The 17,849-nt window shown below is 42.9% G+C and overlaps 1 protein-coding gene across 10 annotated transcripts in view; it reads right to left on the bottom strand.

The window, feature by feature from the left end:
* The window catches only part of NCOA2 (nuclear receptor coactivator 2), a 270,200-nt gene that overhangs the window by 50,150 nt on the left and 202,201 nt on the right, over positions 1-17,849 (bottom strand). For all 10 annotated transcript variants that reach the window (XR_014236375.1, XM_082363379.1, XM_082363382.1 and 7 more), the window contains 5 exons: positions 12,211-12,314; positions 7,993-8,170; positions 5,246-5,434; positions 2,791-2,892; positions 2,353-2,496 (listed from right to left, as the gene is read on the bottom strand). Coding sequence is in view for 9 of the 10 variants with exons in the window: in XM_082363379.1 (XP_082219505.1) it covers positions 2,353-2,496; positions 2,791-2,892; positions 5,246-5,434; positions 7,993-8,170; positions 12,211-12,314 (717 nt within the window). In the remaining variant the exon portion in view is untranslated. The remainder of the gene's footprint in view (positions 1-2,352; positions 2,497-2,790; positions 2,893-5,245; positions 5,435-7,992; positions 8,171-12,210; positions 12,315-17,849) is intronic.

Raw genomic sequence — 17,849 nt, 5'->3', positions numbered from 1 at the left:
GATTCAGATTTTTTGGTAAAATTTCACTTTGAGCAATTTCCCTGATAAACACCCCTGCAGTTCCAGGTATTTAGGGACATGCAGTATTTAGGTATTACTTTCTGCCACCAACTGCTGCATGATTTCTCTGAAGTGGCGGTACTGGAAATGAATTACTGTACATACATGTATCTTGCTTTGTACACTAAGTATGCCACTAAAAGGTGGCATAAATACCATTTTTATAATAGGACCCATATTTCCGATGGCTTATAATTTCAGAATTTTATCCAACCTTGGCTGTGATCCCTCAAGATTTTCCATTTCCATTTGGTCTATATCAAACACCTCTGCTGAGTAGATTTGTGTCAGCAAGCCCCTGAACGCGTTCAGGAAGCTCCTCCATGTAAACAAAGCCTTCCAGTAGATTTTTATTCAATGCAAATGATTACCTTCAATCTGACTTATTTCACACATTTGGATGAAATGTATTTTATACATTGCAGAGTTTCCTTTCAGTGGGTCCCATCTGTTTAAACCTAGCATAGTGCCTAGTACATCTGTGTAAACCCTTTTGTAAGGAATCACGAAGCCACAGGATTAAATGTGGGGCATTGCTACTCAGGGCCCAAGGACACTGAACACGGCTGCTGATGGAGATTTCTTATTCTTTGTCACTATTCTTTTTATTTTAAACCAGATCTAGTGAAATGGCAGGTTAATTATTGATTTCTGTCAAAGGTAGCATCTTTATTTCCTCTTACTCTTTCCCACTTACAGAAAAATGCTGGAAGACACAAATTGTTGGATTATGTGCTTATTTATTTCTAAGAAATAAGGATGAAGAAGATAAACAGGATGAATAAGATGAGGGAAAAATAAGGGAATGGAAAGAGAGGTCATTTACCATGACTTGTACTTTTTCATAATCAATCTTAAAAGCATAAAGTTTAAACATACAAACACTCTTGGTAAATGCCAAGGTCACGGATGCACGTTAAACGGAAGATGACCAACTAAAACTTGATATTCAATAATGAGTTACAAGTTTTTTCTGCAAAAATGCAGACGATTTGCCAAACTGAGTCATAAGGCACAGGGCCCCCGTCCCTCACAGGCAGTGTGGCCCCCACAGAATCCACGCCCGTAACCAAGCGCCCCTGCCAGGACATGCAGGGTCCACGAGAGGAGAGTCAGAAGACCAGAAGGAAAAAGTGTCTCCCTCCCCCATGGAGTCCTGCTAAAGAAAGGAATTTTTTCTTTGTTCTCACCAATTTAACAAAAACCCAGAATGCACTTGAGAAAAAGTGATGCTGCAGAAAGAACCATGGGAGCAGCGCGGTGGTGAAGTGATGGCCAGGACGGGCCTCAGATCCAGCTCCGGAGCTGACACTTTTTAAATAAAAAAAAAAAATTATTTATTTATTTATTTGGTTGCACTGGGTCTCAGTTGCGGCAGGTGGGCTGCTTAGTTGCGGCTCACGGGCTCCTTAGTTGCAGCACACGGGCTCCTTAGTTGTGGCATGCAAACTCTCAGTTGCGGCGTGCATGTGGGATCTAGTTCCCTGACCAGGGATCGAACCCGGGCCCCCTGCGTTGGGAGCACAGAGTCTTAACCACTGTGCCACCAGGGAAGTCCCAGGAGCTGACACTTTCTAATCGAAGGCTCCCGAGGCCATGTCACCTGTGTCAGCTCCCCACCGACAGCACAAGAGTCAAACGCCCACTTCCTAGGTGGGCTGTGGCGGTCAAGGGGCTCACGGAAAGAGGGACAATGCCAGGCAAAGGCCAGGTGCTCAAGGAGGGCTGAGTCTTGGGTTCAGTTCCAGGTGTCCTATTAACTAACTGTGCGACCTCAGACAAGTCACTTCATCTCTTTCTGGAAACATCTGGGCAGTCTTCAGTGGTCGTCATCCGGAAGGAGGGCTTGGGATCCCACTGTCGCCTCTAACAGGAATTCACCTGCTCTTGCAAATTTCCTTTCATTCTTATTTCCACAGTGTCCTTATGATTCAGATGGTATTTCGTTTGCTGTTAGGGGGGACACCTCAGTACGTTGTTTTACACATCTAGAAGCCGCAGCAGCAAAGACAATGATCTCTTTCCCTTTCCTGTCATCTGTCTTTGTGAGATTATCGTGCCCGATTCGATTCCCTTCATCACACTCTTAGCCTTACAGGTTCTCCTATTCAATTCCCCTTCAGACGGCGACAATTCTGGGCAAGACGATGCCAGCACATACGAACCCAAAGAGTCACCAGATCCAAGTCCCCGGCGGTGGATTCAGCAGTCACTGTTTCCGAGAAAGCGCTCCTAAAAAGCAGTGGTGGAGCAAGATGAGCCTCGGGAAAAGCGCCGGTTAGAGGCGGTTACCTTCATGGTGATGTCTCTTGGCGTGCGACGCAGACTCTCCCTCGTGCTGCGCGTGGAACTTCTGGATGCACCTCCTCACCAGGTCCTCCCAGCCCGGCCTCATGGCTGCCCGCATGGTGCTGGTGTCCAGCGACGTGATCTTGCCTAGCAAATAACGGCAGGCGTCACACCTACGTACTGATCTGCTCTTTACAACAGAAATGAGTACACCTTAAAAAGGTACACATTTATTTATTTGGAATAGGCAGCACAAGTGCATGGACCAAGAGGGTAGACGGTGAAGAGGAGTTTCCCCCCCCGCCCCCGCCTCCAGCTCCTCCACGCTTCTGCCCCAGCAGCAGCCACTACTACCAGCTTCTCCATAACTTTCTAGACCCATTCCCTGCATTTACAAACATGTAGGTATTCTAGAAGGGTTTCTTTGGCAAGAAAATTTACCTTGGAGATCTTGGCGAGTAGTGAAACTTTCTGATGAGGGAAGAACTGGTCTCTCCTTCATGGGGACTCTTCTAGCCACACAAATCAAGCAGGACTGCAAATCTTCAATCACATACATTGATGGTTATCATATCAGGCTTTTTTAGTGTTTCAAACAAGATCAAATGCACTTCTGACAGCACAACCTTGCAGATCAATAAGGGAGACAGCGACGAAACACTATGTACCCAGGCTCCTCCCCTGAAGTGGGAAGCAGCTGGGGGCGGATGAGCTCGGGGAGCCGAGGATAAACCGCTGAAGCCACATGACACACGTGATAAAAGCACATCCACCATACCAGAGTCAACCATCTGAAACCATCTCCCCAGTGGCGGAAAAGAATGGAATCCTTTCTTATTAACTGGCTGATAGTAACAGCCAGCTGAATTCATAAGAAAGCACACAAGTGATGAAAACTAAAAGCTGATACTCTGTCGAGGGTTTGCTCCTTGAGTTTTAGGTTCACCAGGATACAGGAGAACTAGATATACCTTCTACCCAACTATGTCAACGCTCCTACAATGGCAATATGCAATTTAAAACGAAGTATATAAACAGAGTCTAGACTCAGATTCGGGGAACGAATCCTAGAAAATGCAGTGTGTGCCAAGTTTAGAGTCTTGGCCACGGCTAGGTTCTCACACAGCTCTAAGCATTTATTCCTTGCCCCACTTCAACTGTTTCATGTATCTGTGTTCACTTCTGGAGAACAGGGAGGACGCGTTTTATCTTGTAACATGCAGAGCACACTGCAAGCCCTCTCAACCTCAAACATGCTGGGGAAAAGGTTGATTTAAAAAGTCTCTTCATATCTTATGTCGCTGATTTATGATTGTTCACCTTTAAATTCGGGAAAGAAGTTCTTTAAACATATCCAGTAATAGTGAGTATCACAAAAATAAGTGTAATCCTTGTCCTCAACATTAATAAAACCTAAATTTTTGAGCACTTACTATGAGACAGACACCTTTCTAGCTGCTTTATAGGCTACCGATTCATTTAATCCTCTTAACAACTCTGTGAGGCAGATACTAGCATTATCTCCATTTAACAGAGGAGAATCCAAAGCACGGCGTTTCAGTAACTTGCCCAACATCACACAAAACTTTGGGGAAGCCAGGATTTGAACGTGAGCGCACCATGCCTCAGAAACCCTACTCTTATGCTACACTGTGTAAACATTCGGAATCAGATTTTAAATGTACAGAAATGTTTAAATAAATATATAGCACAAAATCGTAAGTCAGCTCAGCTGTAGAATACGGCTGTAGAATATTATCGCAGATGGATGTATTAGCGACACTCACTCTGTTGCATACAGGAGAATAAAATCGCTTGACATTCCGTATCTATGTAAAAACTTAATTTTGAAAGCATGTATCATCTGTGACAGCTCTATTAACTTCCTTTCCAATAAAATTTAAATTAAAAATTACTTACATATTTTTTTAAAAGAGGATTAAATATCTAGTATTGAATGCCAATCATGGCTCAGGCATGTTCGCTTAATCCTTATTACGCTGTGATACTGGAATCGTTGACTTCACTGGTTAAGAGAGTACACGGATGTTCGGAGGTCGAGAAGGTTTTGCCCACAGTCAGAGCTGGTAAGCGGCTGATTTAGGAGCTGGCCTGCCTGATTACAAAGCCCACGGTGTTTCCACTGACTGATGGTCCCCGGCTCCCCCGCTTCTGCTACACACGCAGAACGCGTTCTTCGGCACTGTCCCGTGTCACAGACAGTGACACGCGGCAGTGTGGAGTGGCTTGCTCGGAGGGCGTAGGGGGTGGACACTAGGGCAGCACCTCTTTAAAGGTAAAAGCCTATGAGCTCACAGTCTGGAACCCTTTTCCCAATCCCCACTCCCGTCTCCATCCTCTCCTATCCTGGACGCAGCATCCGTAGACAAACCATATGAAATCCATTAATCCCTTGGAAGTATATGAAAGATGTTATTTGTACCATGTGTGTTTTTCCAGGGTGTGGCTCGGAGCTTGTTACAGACATTCAGAGGAGCCTAGGATCCCCGAGAGGTTCAACACTAGTGGACGTGCTCCAGCAGGGTAGCTGCTGGCCACATGGGGCTATTTAAACGAAAACTTAATAAAATAGACAATTTGGTCCCCAACTGCATTACTGATATTTCAAATGCTCAGTAGCCACATGTAACTAGTGGCGGCTGTGTTGGACATTGAAGACACGTAACACTGCCATCATCACAGCAAATTCTATTGGATCGTGCTGTTTTAAAGACTTAATAATTGAATTTATCACAAAAATTGTTAAGTAGGTGAAAAGAACAAAGAAACTGCCTCTACATTTTTCTTTGTGTGGCCTCTAATTTCAGATTATTAAGTGTGAAAGAAGTAGCACAGGAATACATGATGTAACATATCCCAGAGATGTGGCCCCTACCTTCTCCTTCTTCTTTGATGGACTTTGGTTGAGAGACAGCAAAGCACTGCATAGTTTCATATTTCTGATGTACTTCCTGGTTTTCATGACCTTCCTCTTCTGAATCAGGTAAAGGTTTTACCAGCATCCGACAATTGAAAGTATGGCTGTTCCGCCTGGGAGGTTCGCCAGACCAAGCTCCCCCATTCACTGGGCAAAAGGCAAAAGCAACCCGACAGTGTAAAGAAACTAGTGTCAGACTGGCTTCTGCCTAATTATCAGAACGATGTAGGAAACATATGGTTATCTTACTTTTATATAGTGCTTATACTTTTCTAAGTAATTTCAAAATCTAAAGGGGAAAAATTATTGGGTTAATTCTTGGGAATTTCATATGTCTTTTACACACTTCTTACTCTTCACCATGACTCTTTCCCTTCAAGTGCAGGCCCTGATTGCTGACCAGCCCCCTCTTACCCATCTAACCAGACCTTTCACGTTGCCCAGCACGAGACTCCCCGCCATCACCTTCCATACCCAGTACCACATGGATATCTTTGCACCTGCTACCTTGTCTAAAAGGTCCAGCTGCCTCTCTGTCTCCCATCCACATGTACTCCTGCTCTACGGCTGAGATCCTTTAGATACTTAACCAACTGCTCTAGGCCTCCCAACTGCCTCTTCTTACTGACCTTTCTTTCCTAAAACTTAACTGAAATTTTACTGTATATTCTGTAACTTGGCTGTAGTTTTTTTTTTTTTTTTTGCTTCGTGCATATTTCTTCATAAGACTGAGATGATCTTGAGGATACACTGCTAATGTCATTTATTTCTTTTCAATGAAATACTACTTCACATGTCTTCTATTTTAGTATCAATACTTAGAAACATATATATTAATTAAAGAAAAAGATGAAAGAGAAGAAAGCCCTCTTTTTTGGGGGGGGGGAGATGCATTAGAGAAATCAAAGAGAGAAATAAAATAATGACTGATTTTGAGAATTTAAGGGTGTTTACAGATCACCAGATCAGCCTCCTCATCTACAGACGAGAAAACTGATGTGCAAAGAAATATTCAGCTTCTAGAAGAGCTGGAGTCAGAACCGACCCTACTTCTCACTTCGGTGCCCTTTTCTTTACTGTCGCTTGTGTTTTATCTAAAAGATATTAGGACCAGCAGGACGATGAAAGAGGGGAATCAGAAAAAAGGGCCAGTCATAAGACAAGCAAATGCACTCTCAGAAAGTCACTAGTTAGAAAACGCTTAAAAGGACACCTAGGTGAACACAATGCTAACCCCACAGGCCCTGGGCTGTAGAGGAAGAAAGAAGGAAACAAACCCTAGAGAGAAAAAGGAAATATCAAGTGAACCACAGGAGGCTGTTTTACAAGGAGGAACCACAGCTAGCTTTATACAGACGTCTGAGAAGTTTATTTTACCATCAGCATTCTTAAAAGCTTATTTACATAATGAAGACTACATAGAGTAATCAAAGAAAAAAGTTCTTGTTCACTCAGGTTAATACGTAATTTGCAAGTATAAAAAAGTACAATATAAAGTAAGGCAAAGAGCTCTTTAGACAAGTGAATTAATAATAGTGAATTAATAAGTATAGGTCTTCTGAGGAAGTCATAAAATTACTGAAGAGATTTGAAAATACTAGTTACTTGAAATAAGACATCCCACTTTCTTGTTCATTTACTAGAGAATATAATGGAAGAACCTCACACGTATACTTTGTATTACTGCTGCAGTCACTCTGAACAAAGGGTTATCCTATTAAAGAAAAGCTAGCCACAATGGAATGTGAAAGGACCTTTTCCTATTTACCATGGTAACAATGAGACCAGCTAGCATAAACAGTTTTAAGAAAAGGAACAGAAATACTTGCTAACTCAGGACTTGACCTTATTCTCTACTAAAATATGCACTCCTTTTTACCCATGAAGACATTCTCAGCAACATGAGCTTAAGTGAGAATATAAAAAAAGAGCCACTTAGTAACTGGGAACAGCAATGCTCTAGAGCAGCCACTGAGGTGGGCCCACGCTGTGAATCACCCGCTTTAAAGTACGGCCCTTCGGAATCACGGACACTCTCGGATAGCAACTCCAGGTCGAGATGAGGAAGACAGGAAGGGGAAGCAGGGAGCGGGCGTGGAGGGGCGAGGGGTGGGGGGTGGGGGTGGGCCCCTTGCCACCCGCAGGGCCACTGAGGAGTCCTGTGAAGCCCCAGAGCCCATTTCGGGTTCCCAGGCTGGGAGCATTCGAACCTCCACACGCCACTTGTTCCTCAGCATTTTATTTTTAGAATGTCGTATACACCCACATCATACCCTTCACCAGCAGGACTCAAAATAAACTGAATCTCAAGCTCCTTGTGACCTTCTGCGTCTTAGGTTGTCACGGAAGAAAAGGACAAAGCAGAGCCGACGGGCACTGGACTGGGCGGGAGGCAATCGGCAGCCTCTTAAAAAACAACCAAATCAATCCCATGAAAACAGTTGCCATGTGCCTACTCTCCAACTGCATTATTTTTACTTACTTGAAATATAGGGTCAAAACGATCATTCATTCAAGACCAGGACCTACAGATGTCCTTTTCTGCCTGACCTCGAAGCTTACACAGTTAACACAAGCATCTCTAAAAAATTACCCAGTTACTCTTATCCCCAGCGGACAGAATACAGTTCTGTTTTCTGCCCTCTGGCCAAGACACCGTGCGTGTGGGCAGGGGCTGAGGAGAGACCCAGGAGACACTCATTTACCTATGGACTTTGGCAGCAGGTTTTTGACGAATTCAGTGTGGTCCCCAACGTGCAGGATGCTATATACGCTTTTGTTCATCAGCTCTTCCTGGTTATACCTTAGGTACTGTGTCACATTCTCTGAAACAAACACAACGTTGCCTTCCAGGTTCACTACAAAGAAGAACCCATCAAGGGCCTAAGGGAAGAGGCACAAATTGTGTTAGAAAGGAGGCAGCATAAAATCACATCCGACTGCTAAGAAGGGAGTGGCCCCTTTAAGGGAGACATAATTCACGTGTGGGGAGAAGGGTGATCTCTCTTGCACCACTCCTATCATCCAGAAACAGTTAACACACTTTCTCTCGCTGAAATGAGTCCATCTTAGTAAGTGGGAGAGACTACATCAGGGTTTCTTGTCACAAACTAAATGACAAACACTCACTCTGTTAATTCATCAGGAGATAATTACTGCCACGTAAAAGTATACAGGCATTTATCTGCATTTTCCAAATGAGATTGATGTACTCCGTAGGGCCGAGAACAACTTTTATGCTAGTGATCCAATACTGAGTCATTTTTTTGTACATTTCCTCATGGAATACAATGGGAAGGAGAGGTCATTGATAATTTTCCCTCAGTTTAAGGATAAATGCCAAGGAAAAAAATCAGAAAATTTTACTACCTTTAAAGCTTGCAAGGCTTAAGCGAAAAGAATCGAAGGTGATCTCAGACCTTTTAAGGAACGCCAATCCTTTATTGTTTGGTGTAAATGGGGAAAGAGTCTGGGAGGTGTGTCTCTGATGTGACAAACCAGTCTTCCTGGGGACCTCAGGCTGAGATACAGCCGGCACTGTCCTGAGACTGCACAGGGCCTTGAGGTTTAGGTTTGTAACAGGGAGGACTGGAAAGTTAACTAATCACGCCTGGCTCTATTACTTGTTCTCCAAGTTGTCAAGATGCAGGTTCCTAAATCACCCAGATAGCAGTAGCATTTTTCCTGTGATGGGTGCATAGCTCACTTTGCTGTCATTCCAAAACAGATTAGGGAAGGAGATGAAGGACCTAGGATCATTTCAGGAAATCAAGAGGATAATAATAGATAAAGACACGTTTACTGAGCCTTAAACACACAGTGTCGTTTTAATATTTACAATTCTGGAAGGAATGTTTTCCCTTTTCCAATTCACAGAGGAGGAAAAAAACTGAGACTCAAAGAGGTTAAGGGATTTGCCCAGGCACTTGCACCTAGTCAGCTGGGTTGCAAATCCAGGTGGATGTGACTCCGAAGCCCATGCTTTCAACTACCACGCAGCACAGTGCTCTCCAGTATTTACCCAGCCCATCTTCCTATCATGGTCGCCTGGGTGACGCAAAGGCCGGGAGCTCGGTGAGATTCTCTTGGTTCCTCCTCCTTTTTCTTTCTGATCCTCACTTGTCAGAGCTGTTGCATGGATCAGGGGACTGATCAGGGCTAGAAGAGGCTTGATACTGACCAGGCGTTCCTTGGGCCAGGAACACGTGGACCACAGAGTTCATGCCAGTTTCTTCATGCTGTGTATTTACTACTATTTTAACACGAATGTTACATGGACACACCAGTATGACAAAGTGTATGAATGGGGCATAAAGTGTTTACTTTCTTTCTAGTTTGTTTTTTCCTTAAGTTATTATTTAACAGGCTCCTATTTTGTGAGCTTTCTTTGAATATATTCCATCTCTAATTCTATTTTCATGACAAAACTAAGCACTCTCTCAAATTAGAGCTGACCATAAGGCACCAATGAAAAGCTCTTAAAAATATATATTTAAAAAAAAACACCAGTTGGTTTTAAGTTTTTCTTAAATGTTCAGTCAGGTTTTCCCAATGGTATAAACAATATGCAGGGCAAAGCAAGACTATGTGTAAACAGCCTTCCGCAGTATGTTGGCATCAACTGTTGGAAACCTTGCGTGAGTGTGTGTGTGCGTGTGTGAGCGTGTATGCGTGTGTGTGTGTGTGTGTGTGTGTAGGACAGGAAGTCAGTTGATTAGTTATATACCAAATGTCCTTTTAAACTCATTGCTTAAATACACATTCAACAGGGATTGTCGTAATTATATTACCTGTTGTTCACTTTTGGAAGTGCATGTAGTTTCCTGCTGCTTTGTACCAGGCTAAAAAGACTGACTGTGGCATAATATAACTGAAAGATGAAATTCTTTCATCTTATAAAACTGTTTGTTTTTTTAAAGCTCACTATGATATGCTCTGATGAAAAAAGCTGACATTTGGTTTCGTTGCCTAGCAACCACTATGCTATGATGTAAGCATGAGTGTGCATCTATGCCTAGAACGGCTCAACGAGAACAAGTTTTCTCCGTTTAGATTATTACATGCAAACAGGGATAAAGATGCAAATTCAAACCTTAAGTCTCTAGATTCAAAGCGTTACCTCTCACACATTTAGCACTGAAGTCCTGCTGAACAGGTGCTTGCTCAATGCACTGAATTCTCAGAAGACTGTTTTGAAACAGTGAAAATGTGGATTTATTTGATCTTACGAGATAAGGTCCACTGATATCTAGCAATCTGATTTCTGCTATTAGTGAACTTACTCTCAAAAGGCTTGAGTCATAGCCTTGTGGTTACTGCAAGCATTTCTTTTTAGAAGCCTCAAAAATCTTCCCAAGAGTTTCCACCCTACTTTAATTTCCCCCCATATAAGGAATAAGCACAGATATATGGGCATTTCCTAATTGTAAAAATTTAGATTACCATCATTTCCAAATGAATTTTGTTTCTAGTTCTTTCATCTAATTCTAAATAAACAGCCCACCTAGTTAAGAGTTTTCTCATCTGCTTCTAAGAACCAAGTGGGAAGTAGCACTCTGGCCTTCCACTGCCTTTTGAATTCGGGAAAATCAGGTTAAGTGTGTTTTTGCTTCTTCTCTGAAAATTATCGTTAAATGTTTTCAAGCCAGTGATAAAAGAGATATAAGCAAGGGCCAACGTGGGGTCATTTAAAGTCTTTTGGCCAGCAAGGTCAGACCCAAGGAATGAATTCTGTCATTTCTAAATATAAAGACCGGGTCAGACAAGCTTTACATTTCTTCTGTGTCCCCCCACCCTCCGATTATATGGTAGATTTTCACAGAATTAGATTTTCTAAAAATAAAAATCATCTTATGCACCAACCAAAAAAAAAGGGGCAATTATTGGTTATCTCTGCTTTAAAAATCCTAATTTCTTATGTACGTGCAGCTGCTGCAAGATAAGTGATTCTACACTGGCAGTGCTGCAGAGCTTCTGGCCATGCGGTAATTTTCAATCTCATCATATCATCAGCAGAGTAAATTATCCTGAGAACTGACATAATTTATGTCTCAGGGCTCCTCTGCTTCTTGTTATATATTCACTGACATTTTTTCCCTCATCTTACCATAGCCTACATCTTAAATTGTAATTCTGGAATAGGTACAGCAAAGGACTTGGTGTTTAATACTGTACCGGTTAATAAAATAAGAAAGCGGGACTTTACAAAATCTAGATAGTAGTCTGGTCATAAAACTTCCTAAAGTTAATAAAGAAAAGGCAGTTACGACAATTCATTACACTTGTGATGCTTAAGAGTTCTGCCTATTCCTTCAATTTTCGTCTTTATGAAATCAATAAACTAGTTGAAGTAACATAAATAACAGGTGTAAACCTCCTCTTTAAAAAAATTTTTGGCTGCACCATGGGGCACGCGAGACCTTAGTTCCCTGACCAGGGATGGAACCTGTGCCCCCTGCAGTGGAAGCCCACAGTCTTAACCAGTGGACCGCCAGGGAAGTCCCGAGTAAACCTCCTTTGGTCCTCAAATTTTAACCTGTATATACAGGCATATGGACATGCATATATGAAAACCTAAGAATTCTGGGAACATTTCAAACCACGACAACTTCACAGAATTTAACAGGACTTGTGAACACAGTTTTCCAAAATGAATGCTCAACTGACAGTTAAAGTTGGTCAAATTTGTATTCTAATCCACTTAATTTAATTCTGTATTATCAATTCGAAACGTATATAAGCTGGAATCCGGAGTAAAATCTAGATACATATTATTAATAGTAAGCTCAAGAGGTCAGCAGTACTTCAACTTTAAGAGTGAAAATTAAGTGTGGATTCTCCTTAAATTACATTCACTTGAAAATTAAATGGAATAATGGATAAACAACATTGTGAGATACAGAACCAAAATGAGGGTGCACTACCTCAAGCATCATAGGCCCTAGTGCATCCTTGTCGATGACACCCTGCCCGGTAGATGACACGTCTGACTTCTGCACTTCATCTATGTTGGCGGCTGCTGCTTTCTCTGCAACAAACACAAGTGTGAATTCAACGGCAGTGCTATTTCAAGGACAGAGTGACACAGAAACATTTTTATTGTAACGATTTCAAAAATCTCCAGTGGGATCAGAGCCAGCTATAAAAAAGTTAGAGTACATCCCCACCACCACTGCATGGGAGAAACTGCTGGAAGCCGGAGCCGGAACATTAACTTTTCCCCTCCAGAACCTGTGGCTCAGCCCCTTTCATGCTGCCGATAAAATGACTTTAGGGGGTTCATGCCAGTCCCTGACAAGCATTTTTTTTTCTAGATTGCAAAACTGCTCTATACCGCGGCACAATTAGTGCCGCCTGCAGAGATTCCCCGAGCTGGGATGACCCGGGGCCTGTTGTTCAGGCTTCGGGAAAGAAATCAAAGATGCATTTGAAGAAGGAATCAAAACGCGTCCTGACCACTGTGGCTGCTCCCACGTGACACTCCCCTGGCTCTTGTACTGTCCCACCTCTTGTCGCCTTCACATTTAAAGTAACCAGAAAGACTGGCCCTTGTCTGGTGGAAGGTGCCTGACGAGGTAAGGCAGAGAGAGCGGCACCCTATCAAGCACTCGGAGAATTTCAACGGCTGCCCTTTTATCTAGTCCAGAGGTGTGGACTAAAACGTCTCCCCACGAGGCCTGGGAAGACATTCCATCACAGAAAAGTCTCACGGAGGAAGCAGATGCACAGTCATCAATGTACATATGCAAACGGGTTATTTCAAGAACACCAAGAAAAGTTTAAAGCACAACAGATACATCCCAAAACTTGCTAGGAAACGACACAAAACAATGCGCCAGTTATTTGTCCTGAATAAATTATATCCTTGTTTACACTGCACGTTATCATTGTAATTAAATGCAAGCAAAGAAAACTGAAAATCAATTTAGTACTCAGAGTCAACTTGCTTTCATGAACTTAGTAGACTCGGCTTCCTTTTTTTTCATTACAGAAGATTTTACACAGTATTTTGAAAACCTGTAACGTTTAATTTGTACCTGGGAACCTAGAAAGTAATTAGGAATTACACAGGCCCTCCAAATCTTGCCGCTCCCTGATGGAAAACGTCCACATGCATATCTATCAGTGGAAAAGGGAAGAAGGCCTGTGTAGTTCAAGTCTAAGCTCAGCCACTTAGTACAAGTCAGAGCACGTCATTGCAACTTTTTAAGGCCTTAGTACCTGCCTTCTCGTGTCACGGCCCGTGACAGGAGTAAATGGGATGATGTGTAAAACACACTTTAAAAACCAGAAAGGAGTTTACAAATGTAACTTACTACTAGCACAGCTGTCTTTTTAAAAATCTTTTTTTAATTTTTAAAATTCATTTTTATTTTTAAAAAATATTTATTTATTTATTTAGCTGCGCTGGGTCTTAGCGCGGCATGCGGGATCTTCGTTGTGGCATGCGGGATCTAGTTCCCTGACCAGGGATTGAACCCGGGCCCCCTGCGTTGGGAGCGCGAAGTCTTAACTGCTGGACCACCAGGGAAGTCCCCGTATCTGTCTTTTTTTTTAAATTGGAGTATAGTTGCTTTACAATGTTGTGTTAGTTTCTGCTGTACAGCAAAGTGAATCAGCTGTAGGTATGTATACATATATCCCCTCTTTTTTGGATTTCCTTCCCATTTAGGTCACCACAGAGCACTTAGCCGAGTTCCCTGCGCTATGCAGTAGATTCTCATTAGCTATCTATTTTATGCACAGTAGTGTATATATTTCATTTATTAGCTCTCCCTTACTTAGTTCCAAATGCAGAACTTAGAAGCAGAGAGTATCTGTTTTCTCAATGACTCTGCGACGTTCCTGATTCACCTGTTTAGATCTGAATAATTCTGACCAGCTATAAATAGAGATATAACCTGTCTGGTAGCCTTCGTAACTCAGCACGTGAAGATGTGTTAGTCCTCACTTCATTTCTTTCCTTGCTGCTCTCCCTAGCTCTTGACTGCAGGTCCCCTACCCCATCTGCTGGCTTGGTCTCAGCCCAGTTCCTCAGCCAGTCTTAACTGAGGCAGGCAGCGCCTCAGGTTGTCCAGACAATTACTGCACATGTTCTCCCCATCCCCTCCCCTCGCCCCATCCTCCCAGAATCTTTCTCACCACCGAGTAAACGCACGCGGGGCAGACTCCCACGCCCCGACCCCCGCTTCTGCTAGTCACTCCGTACGGCTGCAGATTTCTTTTCAGTGTCTGCTCACTTGCCCACACGAGTCCGGGGACAGGGCTGGCGCCCTCAGCTGCTGCTTCACCTACTCTTCCTCTAATTTAACAGCCCTGCGCTGGCGGGGGTCTGTGCGGGCTTCAGGCCTGAGGATCCCGGAGTTTCCTTAATACTGAATCTTAAAACCCACATAACAGATATTATAAATGTACGTGGTCCTACTGCATTCTCATTTATTTACTTTTTGTCTGCGGTGCTGTGGCATTCGGGGTGTAGGAACCATGTGCTAACACCCTGCAGACAGTAATTCTCAGCCTTTCCTTGGCCTCCTAACCATTCACAGGGCCATCGTGCTCCCATCAGCACCTTCGGTGGCAGCAGTGACTCTCAAAGTGGGATGGTGTGCCTGAGAAGACATCCCCAGAGAAGGTCTATCAGAATCTGCAGATTGAAAGGCCTTCTTTGCACAAGATGCTGCTACATCTTCTTGGAAGGTATCATTTCTCCTCCCCTCCTGCAGTGAGAACCCCAGCCCAGGAAACAGTACACTATCCCCACCAGGAGTTTCACGAAAGGGGTATCCTTGGTGTATCCTCAGTGGCCAGCACCATCCCTACGTCAGAGTAGGTTTTCACTGAATATTTGGTGGCTGACTGACGAGACCAGACCCACTGCTGGCACTGACCCCCGGGAATGCAGGGGCAACTAGAATCGAGGGTGGCGGGGAAAGGAACTGATTTTCCCCCTCAGGCCCACTGGCCCTCCAGGTGCAGGGGTCAGCAATATGGGGAAAGGGTCTCCTGAGGAGAACTGGGCTTAAATGATGAATCATCTTGTCTTGCCTCAGTCGTCAACTTTCAAGGCATCTCACATTCTTGCAGGCTTCCAGGTCCTTCCAATCCTTCCACTGTTACAACAGGTGGTGTTATTCTTCTTAAAGAAAGGACTGGGACTTCCCTGGTGGCGCAGTGGTTAAGAATCCACCTGCCAATGCAGGGGACACGGGTTCGAGCCCTGGTCCGGGAAGATCCCACATGCCGCAGAGCAACTAAGCTCGCGCGCCACAACTACTGAGCCTGCGCTCTAGAGCCCGCGAGCCACAACTACTGAAGCCTGCACGCCTAGAGCCTGTGCTCTGCAACAAAGACAAGCCACTGCAATGAGAAGCCTGCGCTCCGCAACAAAGAGTGGCCCCTGCTCGCTGCAACTACAGAAAGTCCGCACGCAGCAACAAATGCTGCAAATGCAGCCAAAAATAAATAAAAATTTAAAAAAAGAATGGACTTAATTTAGATTAAGGTGAGGCGGAGTGAGATAGGAGGCAAAAGCTAATCACAAAGGCAGCCCCACACCTATCACTGATCACCGGAAAACATTAGGCTATTCGTCATATGAGATTCTGATATCACAATAGTAATAAATTATGGTTTTCTGTGGTGTCTATATTAATGCCTCATTTTATGGCAAAATAAATACAAAATAACAATGTTTGTGATAACCCATTTCTGAGTCCTTTCTTAAAAAAAGTTAAAGTATAGTTGATTTACAATATTACATCAGTTTCAGGTGTACAACATAGTGATTCAATATTTTTATAGATTACACTCCACTTAAAGTGATTATAAAATATTGGCCATACTCCTTGAGCTATCCATTACATTCTTGTGTCGTATTTATATTTCCCAAGTCTTTAAAAGACAATCAATATACTTTGTGAGATGTTGGCAGTTTGAGGATCCGATCATCATTCTGAAGACCCCAAAGTTTCCTGAATTCATTAATGAATATTTTGTGGAATTAAAAAGATTCAAACTTGGAAAACTCAATCATTCAGGTTCCTAAACACTGATAAACTTTCAGGTCAGGCTATTCTAAATATTCTAGCAATGTGTTCAGGCACTGAATTTTTGACTTTTATCCGAAAATAAGAATGAGGGACCTCCCTGGTGGCCCAGTGGTTAGGACTCCGCGCTCCCAATGCAGGGGGTGTGGGTTTGATCCCTGGGCAAGGAAGTTCCGCATGCTGCGTGGCGCGGCCAAAAAAAAAAAAGAAAAAGAAAATATGAAGAATGAGATTGTATCTGCATAGCATTTTCTTTCATCTTTAGGAATCTACAGATCAGGTATAATTTAGGGCAAGGGCCTAAAATTTAATGTAAGAGATGACTTAGAGGGGGATAAAACATGTGTTTGGGCTCTACTGTAAAGCCTGGACAAAAATAATTATCATCCTGAAAAACTGTAATAATAAAACATGTCCTTTTTTCCTCTTTATAACATTCAACTGAAAAATCTTCAAAAGGAGAAAAGCGGCAGCTAACAAGCAGTCACAGAGAATGCGGGGCTGGCACGGGGAAATCGCCCAGTTACACCGTCCACGTGTCTGGATGTCTTGCTATGTGTCTCACGCATGTTTGTGGTGCAGGTGGAGTGAAGGATCCTTGTGGGCTGAGAGCTTACATCCAGCTGCAGGGGCAAAGCACTGAGAGCTGAGCCAAATGAGAACTGAGGGCTGAAGTGCAAGGAACTAACTTTAAGTTCACAGAAGGGATAAAAAAGGCTGGACATAGCTGAAAATACTTCACGTCCATGGTAGTCGAACTGGATTCTGCAGGGTTCGTGAGCACACGGCAAAAGCAATGGACGTGTGGCATCCCTCCCCAGGCAAAGCTCAGCCTGGCCTTTGAAACCAGTGTTATGGGATAATGGCGAAAAGATTGTCCAAACTGGAATTCTAGGAATCTGACTCAAAATGAAAACAACAAAAATGTTTCCCAAGGTCAGTCTGAAATTGTGGAACGTGTGCTGGAAAGAAAACTCCAGATGAGACCATTGATTATTTGCAAGAGAACTTTTAAAATGTTCATTTATACAACACTATTCATATATTTACTAAGAGACTGGGAAATGTTCACTACTCACAGAGAAAATAAATAAGAAAACAGGGTGAAGAATTTAGGGCCCTTCACGCCTATCCTCACTAAGTGTTTGTATATATGCATTTTCCTGCTAATTTGTCATCTATTATTCAATTCCGTATTCGATATGTGCTTTGGCTATTTCTCAGTATTAGAATATCAATAATATGAAGTGATAGAAAATACCCAGAAATATGGCTTTACCGAAGTAATTGGAATCTAAATTAAACTGGCCATGAATTTATATTATTTGAGTACTTTTCATGAAGTACTACCTCTGTACAATGTTCATTTGGGCTTTGAAATTAAATAGGAGGAAGAAAAGAACTCCTTTGAGATATACTGTTATGTTAACCGGACATACATTGGTACTTTGATGGAGCATTTCAAGAATGAGTATGCTATTTTTATGTCCCAGATATAAATAAGCTTAAATCCTTAG

Source organism: Balaenoptera borealis (assembly GCF_965194805.1).
Source record: "Balaenoptera borealis genome assembly, chromosome: 17".
Taxonomy (NCBI): Eukaryota; Metazoa; Chordata; class Mammalia; order Artiodactyla; family Balaenopteridae; genus Balaenoptera; species Balaenoptera borealis.
This window is presented reverse-complemented; position numbering and strand designations above follow the sequence as displayed.